Source organism: Mus musculus, chromosome 14 (assembly GCF_000001635.26).
Source record: "Mus musculus strain C57BL/6J chromosome 14, GRCm38.p6 C57BL/6J".
In the NCBI taxonomy this organism is placed as follows: domain Eukaryota; kingdom Metazoa; phylum Chordata; class Mammalia; order Rodentia; family Muridae; genus Mus; species Mus musculus.
Genome location: NC_000080.6, coordinates 52,752,038 through 52,765,399, shown reverse-complemented (window position 1 = coordinate 52,765,399; position 13,362 = coordinate 52,752,038). Strand labels below are relative to the sequence as shown.

General features: G+C 42.1%; 1 gene segment (V, D, J or C) and 1 further gene; both read right to left on the bottom strand.

The window, feature by feature from the left end:
* The window catches only part of Tcra (T cell receptor alpha chain), a 1,796,232-nt gene that overhangs the window by 1,458,799 nt on the left and 324,071 nt on the right, over window positions 1–13,362 (bottom strand).
* Trav6d-4 (T cell receptor alpha variable 6D-4) lies at window positions 11,554–12,002 on the bottom strand. The segment is given in 2 exon segments: window positions 11,554–11,844; window positions 11,954–12,002. Coding segments are annotated over 2 exon segments (340 nt in total).

Genomic DNA, 13,362 nt, shown 5'->3' with positions numbered 1-13,362 from the left:
GACACTCATGTAGGTAAAACACACATACACACAAAAACTAATAATAACAATGACAATGATGATGACGATGATAAGGATGATGATGATAAACTTTGAAAAGCCATATCTTCAAATTATAGGCATAAATGGAGAAGAATTCCAGGTTAATGGCATAGAATGCATCTTCAAAAAGATCATAAAAGAAAACATCTTATACTAAGAAAAAGCACACCCATATAAACAAAAAAAAACACATAAACAAGACAATAAAAGAAATCCCCACAGAATACCTTAGTTAAAACACTAAGCATAAAGAACAAAAGAAGAGTATTGAAGGCTGCAAGAAAAAAAGAGTTTTATATACAGCAAAGCCCATCAGAACAACACATGATTTCTCAATGGAAACACTAAAAGCTATTATGTTGGGAGCCGCGCCCACATTCGCCGTTACAAGATGGCGCTGACAGCTGTGTTCTAAGTGGTAAACAAATAATCTGCGCATGTGCCGAGGGTGGTTCTCCACTCCATGTGCTCTGCCTTCCCCGTGACGTCAACTCGGCCGATGGGCTGCAGCCAATCAGGGAGTGACACGTCCGAGGCGAAGGATAATTCTCCTTAATAGGGACGGGGTTTCGTTTTCTCTCTCTCTTGCTTCTTGCACTCTGGCTCCTGAAGATGTAAGCAATAAAGCTTTGCCGCAGAAGATTCTGGTTTGTTGCGTCTTTCCTGGCCGGTCGTGAGAACGCGTCTAATAACAATTGGTGCCGAATTCCGGGACGAGAAAAAACTCGGGACTGGCGCAAGGAAGATCCCTCATTCCAGAACCAGAACTGCGGGTCGCGGTAATAAAGGTTCCCGTAAAGCAGACTGTTAAGAAGGATTCAACTGTATGAATTCAGAACTTTTCAGCTGGGGAACGAGAGTACCAGTGAGTACAGCTTTACGAGATACGCCTGGCCTTGAACTTTCTAAGGAAATTCAAGACAGTCTATCAGAAGTAAAGTGGAAAATAGCTTTATAAGATATGTTTGGCCTTGAATTTTTTCTAGTGTTAGAAGCCCTTTTGTTCCTTTTCACATGTTATCAAGTGATTAAGATAGGGCTGAAAATTCTAGAGGAAATTCAGGACAAGCTATCAGAAGTAAAGTGGGGAGAGAGAGTAGGAACAAAGAGGAAATATGGTACACAAAATAAGTATACAGGCCTTTCCAAGGGTCTTGAACCCGAGGAAAAGTTAAGGTTAGGTAGGAATACCTGGAGAGAGATTAGAAGAAAAAGAGGAAAAAGGGAAAAGAAGAAAGATCAATTAGCGGAGGTCTCTAGGAAAAGGAGCCTGTGCTCATCGCTGGATGGGCTCGGGGAGCCAGCTCTTGGTAGCTCTGAATCAGATGATGAATTCTCCTCTGAAGAAACAGACTGGGAGGAAGAAGCAGCTCATTATGAGAAAAAAGGGTACCAGCCAGGTAAAGTGCTAGCTAATCAGTTAAGGAAGCCAAAAGCGGCTGGCGAAGGCCAGTTTGCTGATTGGCCTCAGGGCAGTCGGCTTCAAGGTCCGCCCTATGCGGAGTCCCCGCCCTGCGTAGTGCGTCAGCCCTGCGCAGAGAGACAATGCGCAGAGAGGCAATGCGCAGACTCATTCATTCCCAGAGAGGAACAAAGGAAAATACAACAGGCATTTCCAGTCTTTGAAGGAGCCGAGGGTGGGCGTGTCCATGCTCCGGTAGAATACGTACAGATTAAAGAACTTGCCGAGTCGGTCCGTAAATACGGAACCAATGCTAATTTTACCTTGGTGCAGTTAGACAGGCTCGCCGGCATGGCACTAACTCCTGCCGACTGGCAAACGGTTGTAAAAGCCGCTCTCCCTAGTATGGGCAAATATATGGAATGGAGAGCTCTTTGGCATGAAGCTGCACAAGCGCAGGCCCGAGCAAACGCAGCTGCTTTGACTCCAGAGCAGAGAGATTGGACTTTTGACTTGTTAACGGGTCAGGGAGCTTATTCTGCTGATCAGACAAACTACCATTGGGGAGCTTATGCCCAGATTTCTTCCACGGCTATTAGGGCCTGGAAGGCGCTCTCCCGAGCAGGTGAAACCACTGGGCAGTTAACAAAGATAATCCAGGGACCTCAAGAATCCTTCTCAGATTTTGTGGCCAGAATGACAGAGGCAGCAGAGCGTATTTTTGGAGAGTCAGAGCAAGCTGCGCCTCTGATAGAACAGCTCATCTATGAGCAAGCCACAAAGGAGTGCCGAGCGGCCATAGCCCCAAGAAAGAACAAAGGCTTACAAGACTGGCTCAGGGTCTGTCGAGAGCTTGGGGGACCTCTCAGCAATGCAGGTTTAGCGGCTGCCATCCTTCAATCCCAAAACCGCTCCATGGGCAGAAATAATCAGAGGACATGTTTTAACTGCGGAAAGCCTGGGCATTTTAAGAAAGATTGCAGAGCTCCAGATAAACAGGGAGGGACTCTCACTCTTTGCTCTAAGTGTGGCAAGGGTTATCATAGAGCTGACCAGTGTCGCTCTGTGAGGGATATAAAGGGCAGAGTCCTTCCCCCACCTGATAGTCAATCAACTGATGTGCCAAAAAACGGGTCATCGGGCCCTCGGTCCCAGGGCCCTCAAAGATATGGGAACCGGTTTGTCAGGACCCAGGAAGCAGTCAGAGAGGCGACCCAGGAAGACCCACAAGGGTGGACCTGCGTGCCGCCTCCGACTTCCTATTAATGCCTCAAATGAGTATTCAGCCGGTGCCGGTGGAGCCTATACCATCCTTGCCCCCGGGAACCATGGGCCTTATTCTCGGCCGGGGTTCACTCACCTTGCAGGGCTTAGTAGTCCACCCTGGAGTTATGGATTGTCAACATTCCCCTGAAATACAGGTCCTGTGCTCAAGCCCTAAAGGCGTTTTTCCTATTAGTAAAGGAGATAGGATAGCTCAGCTGCTGCTCCTCCCTGATAATACCAGGGAGAAATCTGCAGGACCTGAGATAAAGAAAATGGGCTCCTCAGGAAATGATTCTGCCTATTTGGTTGTATCTTTGAATAATAGACCTAAGCTCTGCCTTAAGATTAACGGAAAAGAGTTTGAAGGCATCCTTGATACCGGAGCAGATAAAAGTATAATTTCTACACATTGGTGGCCCAAAGCATGGCCCACCACAGAGTCATCTCATTCATTACAGGGCCTAGGTTATCAATCATGTCCCACTATAAGCTCCATTGCCTTGACGTGGGAATCCTCTGAAGGGCAGCAAGGGAAATTCATACCTTATGTGCTCCCACTCCCGGTTAACCTCTGGGGAAGGGATATTATGCAGCATTTGGGCCTTATTTTGTCCAATGAAAACACCCCATCGGGAGGGTATTCAGCTAAAGCAAAAAATATCATGGCAAAGATGGGTTATAAAGAAGGAAAAGGGTTAGGACATCAAGAACAGGGAAGGATAGAGCCCATCTCACCTAATGGAAACCAAGACAGACAGGGTCTGGGTTTTCCTTAGTGGCCATTGGGGCAGCACGACCCATACCATGGAAAACAGGGGACCCAGTGTGGGTTCCTCAATGGCACCTATCCTCTGAAAAACTAGAAGCTGTGATTCAACTGGTAGAGGAACAATTAAAACTAGGCCATATTGAACCCTCTACCTCACCTTGGAATACTCCAATTTTTGTAATTAAGAAAAAGTCAGGAAAGTGGAGACTGCTCCATGACCTCAGAGCCATTAATGAGCAAATGAACTTATTTGGCCCAGTACAGAGGGGTCTCCCTGTACTTTCCGCCTTACCACGTGGCTGGAATTTAATTATTATAGATATTAAAGATTGTTTCTTTTCTATACCTTTGTGTCCAAGGGATAGGCCCAGATTTGCCTTTACCATCCCCTCTATTAATCACATGGAACCTGATAAGAGGTATCAATGGAAGGTCTTACCACAGGGAATGTCCAATAGTCCTACTATGTGTCAACTTTATGTACAAGAAGCTCTTTTGCCAGTGAGGGAACAATTCCCCTCTTTAATTTTGCTCCTTTACATGGATGACATCCTCCTGTGCCATAAAGACCTTACCATGCTACAAAAGGCATATCCTTTTCTACTTAAAACTTTAAGTCAGTGGGGTTTACAGATAGCCACAGAAAAAGTCCAAATTTCTGATACAGGACAATTCTTGGGCTCTGTGGTGTCCCCAGATAAGATTGTGCCCCAAAAGGTAGAGATAAGAAGAGATCACCTCCATACCTTAAATGATTTTCAAAAGCTGTTGGGAGATATTAATTGGCTCAGACCTTTTTTAAAGATTCCTTCCGCTGAGTTAAGGCCTTTGTTTAGTATTTTAGAAGGAGATCCTCATATCTCCTCCCCTAGGACTCTTACTCTAGCTGCTAACCAGGCCTTACAAAAGGTGGAAAAAGCCTTACAGAATGCACAATTACAACGTATTGAGGATTCGCAGCCTTTCAGTTTGTGTGTCTTTAAGACAGCACAATTGCCAACCGCAGTTTTGTGGCAGAATGGGCCATTGTTGTGGATCCATCCAAACGTATCCCCAGCTAAAATAATAGATTGGTATCCTGATGCAATTGCACAGCTTGCCCTTAGAGGCCTAAAAGCAGCAATCACCCACTTTGGGCGAAGTCCATATCTTTTAATTGTACCTTATACCGCTGCACAGGTTCAAACCTTGGCAGCCACATCTAATGATTGGGCAGTTTTAGTTACCTCCTTTTCAGGACGAATAGATAACCATTATCCAAAACATCCAATCTTACAGTTTGCCCAAAATCAATCTGTTGTGTTTCCACAAATAACAGTAAGAAACCCACTTAAAAATGGGATTGTGGTATATACTGATGGATCAAAAACTGGCATAGGTGCCTATGTGGCTAATGGTAAAGTGGTATCCAAACAATATAATGAAAATTCACCTCAAGTGGTAGAATGTTTAGTGGTCTTAGAAGTTTTAAAAACCTTTTTAGAACCCCTTAATATTGTGTCAGATTCCTGTTATGTGGTTAATGCAGTAAATCTTTTAGAAGTGGCTGGAGTGATTAAGCCTTCCAGTAGAGTTGCCAATATTTTTCAGCAGATACAATTAGTTTTGTTATCTAGAAGATCTCCTGTTTATATTACTCATGTTAGAGCCCATTCAGGCCTACCTGGCCCCATGGCTCTGGGAAATGATTTGGCAGATAAGGCCACTAAAGTGGTGGCTGCTGCCCTATCATCCCCGGTAGAGGCTGCAAGAAATTTTCATAACAATTTTCATGTGACAGCTGAAACATTACGCAGTCGTTTCTCCTTGACAAGAAAAGAAGCCTGTGACATTGTTACTCAATGTCAAAGCTGCTGTGAGTTCTTGCCAGTTCCTCATGTGGGAATTAACCCACGCGGTATTCGACCTCTACAGGTCTGGCAAATGGATGTTACACATGTTTCTTCCTTTGGAAAACTTCAATATCTCCATGTGTCCATTGACACATGTTCTGGCATCATGTTTGCTTCTCCGTTAACCGGAGAAAAAGCCTCACATGTGATTCAACATTGTCTTGAGGCATGGAGTGCTTGGGGGAAACCCAAACTCCTTAAGACTGATAATGGACCAGCTTATACGTCTCAAAAATTCCAGCAGTTCTGCCGTCAGATGGACGTAACCCACCTGACTGGACTTCCATACAACCCTCAAGGACAGGGTATTGTTGAGCGTGCGCATCGCACCCTCAAAGCCTATCTTATAAAACAAAAGAGGGGAATTGAAGAGACTGTACCCCGAGCACCAAGAGTGTCTGTGTCTTTGGCACTCTTTACACTCAATTTTTTAAATATTGATGCTCATGGCCATACTGCGGCTGAACGTCATTGTACAGAGCCAGATAGGCCCAATGAGATGGTTAAATGGAAAAATGTCCTTGATAATAAATGGTATGGCCCGGATCCTATTTTGATAAGATCCAGGGGAGCTATCTGTGTTTTCCCACAGAATGAAGACAACCCATTTTGGATACCAGAAAGACTCACCCGAAAAATCCAGACTGACCAAGGGAATACTGATGTCCCTCGTCTTGGTGATGTCCAGGGCGTCAATAATAAAGAGAGAGCAGCGTTGGGGGATAATGTCAACATTTCCACTCCCAATGACGGTGATGTATAATGCTCAAGTATTCTCCTGCCTTTTTACACTAACTAGGAACTGGGTTTAGCCTTGATTCAGACAGCCTTGGCTCTGTCTGGACAGGTCCAGACAACTGACACCATTAACACTTTGTCAGCCTCAGTGACTACAGTCATAGATAAACAGGCCTCAGCTAATGTCAAGATACAGAGAGGTCTCATGCTGGTTAATCAACTCATAGATCTTGTCCAGATACAACTAGATGTATTATGACAAATAACTCAGCAGGGATGTGAACAAAAGTTTCCGGGATTGTGTGTTATTTCCATTCAGTATGAGAAATTTACTAGGACAGCTAATTTGTCAAAAAGTCTTTTTCAGTATATGTTACAGAATTGGATGGCTGAATTTGAACAGATCCCTTCGGGAATTGAGACTTCAGGTCAACTCCACGCGCTTGGACCTGTCGCTGACCAAAGGATTACCCAATTGGATCTCCTCAGCATTTTCCTTCTTTAAAAAATGGGTGGGACTGATATTATTTGGAGATACACTTTGCTGTGGATTAGTGTTGCTTCTTTGATTGGTCTGTAAGCTTAAGGCCTAAACTAGGAGAGACAAGGTGGTTATTGCCCAGGCGCTTGCAGCTCTAGAACATGGAGCTTCCCCTGATATATCTATGCTTAGGCAATAGGTCGCTGGCCACTCAGCTCTTACATCTCACGAGGCTAGACTCATTGCACGAGATAGAGTGAGTGTGCTTCAGCAGCCCGAGAGAGTTGCACGGCTAAGCACTGCAGTAGAAAGGCTCTGCGGCATATATGAGCCTATTCTAGGGAGACATGTCATCTTTCAAGAAGGTTGAGTGTCCAAGTGTCCTTCTCTCCAGGCAAAACGACACGGGAGCAGGTCAGGGTCGCTCTGGGTAAAAGCCTGTGAGCCTAAGAGCTAATCCTGTACATGGCTCCTTTACCTACACACTGGGGATTTGACCTCTATCTCCACTCTCATTAATATGGGTGGCCTATTTGCTCTTATTAAAAGGAAAGGGGGAGATGTTGGGAGCCGCGCCCACATTCGCCGTTACAAGATGGCGCTGACAGCTGTGTTCTAAGTGGTAAACAAATAATCTGCGCATGTGCCGAGGGTGGTTCTCCACTCCATGTGCTCTGCCTTCCCCGTGACGTCAACTCGGCCGATGGGCTGCAGCCAATCAGGGAGTGACACGTCCGAGGCGAAGGATAATTCTCCTTAATAGGGACGGGGTTTCGTTTTCTCTCTCTCTTGCTTCTTGCACTCTGGCTCCTGAAGATGTAAGCAATAAAGCTTTGCCGCAGAAGATTCTGGTTTGTTGCGTCTTTCCTGGCCGGTCGTGAGAACGCGTCTAATAACACTATTAGAGACTGGAGAAATGTATGTCAAGTTCCAAAAGAGTATACATGCCAACCTAAACTGCAATACCCTGAAAGAGTATCTGCTATGCTTGAAGGAGAAAAGGAGATCTAGGATATAAACATGCTAAAATAACTCATGCCCATGAGACCATTCACAGAGAAAATACTAGACAGAATACTAAATGCTGAAGAGGTGGATAAATGTGGCTGAGAAACTATAGACAGACAACAAATGCAGTGATAATTACTGAAGCACAAAGAATGACTAAGAATATAAGCAGTAAAAATACAATAAAATGACTGAACTCAATACACACCTTTCAATAATAACCCAGACCCAGAAAGACAAATGTCTCATGTTCTCTCTCATCTGTCGTTCTGAGTTCAAAATCTTCAGATGTGAGTTATAAACTGAAGTAACTACACATACCAGCCAAGTAAAAAGAAACCAAGTAAGAGGAGCTCCAGAGAGGGGAATAGCAGGAAATAAAGGATATGAAGGAGAAAGAAGATGGAAAAGATGAGGCAGAGGGAGTTTTAATTTGGGGATAGGGGGAAGTAAGGGAAATGAATACAGAAGCATAGGGAGGGAGGAGAAACAGAATAAATGATGTTTGATAAACTCTCAAGGAACTGTATTATTTCATGTTCACCTAAAACTGCACACACACACACACACACACACACACCTTTTAAAAAGTTGTGCCACTTCAGCTGATAGTCCTCCCTAAAGAGCCATAAACTATGTATCTAACAAAAAAAGAACAAAAACAAAAAACAAACAAACAAACAAACAAAAACCATTTGAGTTAAAGATTGCTGGCTACTCCCTTGGATGTTCATTTTGTTCTAGAACTTTTATGTGTGCTGTTAAGTTGCTAGTATAAGGTCTCTCCATTTTTCCTTATATACAGACTTAAAGCTATGAACATGCTCTTAGAACCACCTTCACTATGTCCAATCAGTATGTGAATGTTGTGTTTTCATTTCCTTCAACTGCAAAAATGCAGAAAGTTTTTTTTTATTCTTTTCTAATCTCTATATTGACCAGTTTTTCATGTAGCAATGAGTTCCTCAGTTCTCATGAGTTTGCAAGCTTCCTGCTCTTTCTGTTGATGGTGGTATTCCTGGTGGTTAAATATTATGGTGGGTGTTGTTTTGGGTTTCTTATATATGTTGAGATTTGGTTTGTGTCTGAGTATATGGTCAACTTTGCAGAAAGTTCCTTGAGGTTTTGACAAGAAGATATATTCTGTGTTTGAGTGAAATTTTCCCTTAGTTATCTGTTATAGTTACATTAGGTTTATGACGTAAGTTAACTCCAACATTTCTGTAGTTTTTGCCCCTATGACTTGTCTGTTGGTGAAAGTAGAGCACTGAAGTCACCCACTATCAGTTTGTGATGGTCCATATGTGATTTAAGCTGTAGTAGCATTTCTCTTATAAACTTGGGTACCCTCAATTTTAGTGCATAGGTGCAAAGAATTGTAATGTCCTCTTGTTGGAATTTTCTTTTGATGAGTATAAGGTTCCTTCCCTATTTCTTTTGAATAGTTTTGGTTTGAGGTCTATTTAGTCAGATATCAAAATGACTACAACCAGTTTGCTTCTATGTCCATTGCTTGGAATAACTTTTTCAATCCTTTCACCCTGAGGTAATGTCTATCTTTGATGTTAAGGTATGTTAATTGGATGCAGCAGGAAGATGGGTCCTATCTTTTTAACCAATTCTATTAGTCTCATTCTTTTTATTGTGGAAATGAGACCATTTAATTTTTTTTGTTTGTTTGTTTTTTTGTTTTTTCGAGACAGGGATTCTCTTGTGTAGCCCTGGCTGTCCTGGAACTCACTTTGTAGACCAGGCTGGCCTCGAACTCAGAAATCTGCCTGCCTCTGCCTCCCGAGTGCTGGGATTAAAGGCGTGTGCCACCACGCCCAGTGACCATTTAATATTAAGAGTTATCAGAGAGCAGTATATGTTGATTCTCAGTATTTGTTATGGTGGTAGGTATATTTTCTTGTGATTTTGTTTGTTTGGTTGTTTGGTTGGTTGGTTTGGTTTATTTTATTTTGTTTGATTTGCTGGCCTGACATTATTTATTCCTTGTTTTACTGGATGAGGTTATCCTTTTCAGGTTGAAGTTTTCCTTCTAGCGCCTTATGGAAAGCTGAAATGGTACATAAATTCTATTTAACTTGGCTTATATTTTGACTCTCTTTCTCCATCTACGAAGACTGAAAGTTTTCTGGATGTGGTAGTCTGGGTGGCATATGTGGTCTCTTAGACTTTGGAATGACAGTCCAAAGCCTTCTGGCTTTTACAGTCTCCACTGAGAAGTCAGGTGTTATTCGAGTAAGTCTGCCTTTATGTTATTTCCTTATATATGACTCATTTTTCTTGTACTTCTTAATATCCATTCCATGTCCTGTAAATAAGTATTCTGATTATCATGTAACATGAGACTTCCTTTTCTAGTCCAGCCTACCTGATGTTATGTATATTCCTTGTGCCTTGATAAGTAACTCTCTTTGTAGGGTTGGGCATTTAAGTTGCATGATTTTGTTGGAAACATTTTCTGTGCCTTTGACCTTTCTTCTCCTTCCTTTATTCTTAGTATTCATAGATTTTGTTTTTCAAAGTATTCTAGATTTCCTATATGTCTTATATCTGGATATTTTCAGATTTAACATTTTCTTGGACCAAGTTATCCATATCTTCTAGCATGTCTACAATGGATGTGATTCTTTCTTTCAATCTTGTATGCTCTTTTGGTGAGGTTTACCTCTCAGCTTCCTGTTTACATTTCTAAATTCTTTGTTTCCAGTTTCCCCTCAGGTTTTTTTTTTAATCAATTCTACTTCCACTTACATATCCTGGACAGTTGTCCTCATTTCATCTCATTGTTTGTTTTTTAAAAGATTTCTTTATGGGGTTTATTCATTTTCTCCTTCAAGATTTCTAACATATTCATAAAGGCTCTTCTGATGTCCTTGTCTTGTGCTTCAACTATACTGCATTTCTCACAGCCAACAAGAGTAACTTTTCTAGGCTTCAGTGGAGACATATTATCCTGACTGTTATTATTGTTTTATGCTAGAATCTGGGCATCTGTGTTTGGGATCACAGTAAGTCTTAGTGTTGATATCTGATCTTGTCTCTGTTGGATGTGTATTCTTGCTTGATTCCTTGGTTTCTGTTGCACCCTCTGCTTTTTAAGAGAGTTCAGTTGCTGATGGTTGCCTGGTAAGTAATGCTTTGGACATCCTGCCACGTGTGAATACTAGAGTTCCAGAAATAACATGATTCTTAGTATTGGGTACAGACAGGCATAGAGATAGGCTAGAAGAACAGTGAAGTGAGGGGATCCACAGTAGGTAGGAAATCAGTGTGACATCAAGATGTTCTTAGTCCTCTGGGAATGGGCACAATGAGGGAGGAGAGGCCAAGCAGGTAGTCTGCTAGAAGTCTTGGGATGAGACTAGGGAGTTGGACTTAGAGAAGAGTAGGGACATTGAAAATCTGATGATTGCCTACCTACCTCTGCCTTCCTTTCTACTTCCTTCTCTACCCACATTTCTTTGGTAGAAATCTTGAGATATGAAAGGCTGTAACCTTCTGATAACATGTACTTCCATATTATCAGCTAGAATTATCTAAATGCCACCTTTCCTGGCACATTTGACCCACTATGTCATGCTAGAGTGACATGCAACAATATGAAGATAATGACTTGTACATGGAGATAATGACAACTGACCATGTTATTGTTTCCATGGCTTTCCTGTGAAATCACTGTTACCCTCCATGAGGAGCCACAGATGTGCTAGAGTTTTAGGTTCCCATATGAAAATCCAGCTGTGGTAACATCTTTTTGTAGTTCTGCTCAGTCTATTTGTATGATTTTCTTCAACCAGAGAAATATTGGGGCACACAACAGACTTTATAGAAACCAGGATGATCCAAAGGGAAAACAGGGTGATGCAAAAGTAGATGATCAGCAGTTAGGCTTTCTTTTGCTTCTCAGAGTTTGTGCTCAGCTCCCCCTACAGTTTCTGTCACTGTGTCAACCAGAGCACAGAAGTACACGGCTGAGTCTGACTCCTGCACTGAGGCTTTCTGTAAGTGGAAGGAGGTGGTCCCTTTGTCATATGTAGCTTCAAAGCCTCTGCTGATTCCCTTGTTGTTGGCAGTTGTGACTTTCAGAAGGAGCTGTGGACCTTGTCCAGGATATTGGACATACCAGAAAAGAGTTGGGTACGTTGTGGTAGAATAAGTGCAATTTATAAATAGGAAGTCATCTTCTGAAAGGGTCACTTGACCTTGTTTCTGGGTCACTGAATCTCCGTGGGTCTTTCTCATCCCTGGAGGAAGAAGAGGATATCTGTGTTATAGCAAGGACAAATTTCATAGATTAAATATATTCTAACATCATAGAAGAAAGAGTGGTAAGTCACTTAACTTACCAAGCATGAACAGCAGCATCGCAGTCACTAAAACTGGAGAAGTATTCATGTTCAGTGTAGAGTGATGCTCTCAACTCTTCACAAGAAGAAATGATGGAATGACACAAAATGATGAACCTATGAAGCTTAGAGTTCAAACTGATAATGATCTTGTGTTAGGAAACTCTACCCCCTGGTGGACAAATACTAAACTAGGATTTCTTGCTTACCTCCTACAATCAGAAATGTGTTCTTGTCCTCAAAATCATTTGCAAGGCACCCATCAGATTGAAGCATCGCTTATCAATGTAAAGAATATAAACAATGGCTGTTAACATACTCAATGTTATCATTCTTAGGATTCTATGTGACATGAAACTGTTGTATGGTACAGCAACTGATGGGTTTCCTGTGTTGGAATTTATCACTTAATAAGCAAATGACAAGAAGTGTGTTTTACCAGTTTATTTTCACTGATGTAAGTTTGTAGTAAGATACGATGTGAGTCTGGAGTAATGGTTCAGCACTTGCAAGTTCTTGCTGCTCTTTCCGAGGACCCAGGTTTGATTCTCAGAACCCACATATACTGGTTCAAAACCATCTGCAACTCCAGTCCCAGGAGAAATGACTCCCTCTTCTGACCTCCTTAGCCACCAGGCACACACAGTACACGAATACAAATGCAGGCAAAATACTCATGCACATAAAATTAGATAAATAAATCTTTAAAAATTTCTTAAAGTTATTAAGAAATGGAGTAATTATCAACTGATCCTAAGAATGTAAAATCATTACATTCTATTCCTTTCACCTTCTAGAAGTTTGAAATTATGAGTTGGTACCGCCTATTTAGTTAGGACATCACTGGTGTCTTGAAACAATGTCTATAGAATAACTGTGAAGGACAACCACAACAAAGGAAGCAGTTGTGACTGGCATGCAAGACTCATGTGTTATTTCACTGAATCGAGTACAAGCTATGGCCTTTCTCTTTTCTGTAAATGTCATTGTGACTAGTGGTGCCTGCTGTTAGGAAACAGGAAGCTATTATTTGGGACTGTTGACACATTTGTGGCTCTTCCTTGCAGACCTGCAGAGGGCACCCCAAGCAGCCAGTTCACCTATGTGTCTTGTAAACAAAAACTTCCTTTCTCAAGTGTCAAAGCTGCCCTTCAAGAGTCTGGCTTACATGGCTGCCATGTTAATGTGGGAGCTCCTTCCAGCCTTCATTTGATCTTTGTAATTGCTTTCCTCCTTGACAGAATTTGTCTTCTTACACAGCTGTTCTTTCTTACTTTTGCCAAATCTGTTTCCTATTTTTTGTTTTATTGCCAAACTTTGATCAGAACCTTTGTTTCTTTATGTTCAAGGTAATAAATGTTGATCCCATCTGAACTTTCCTCACATACAACCTCAGAAGTTCTTTCATA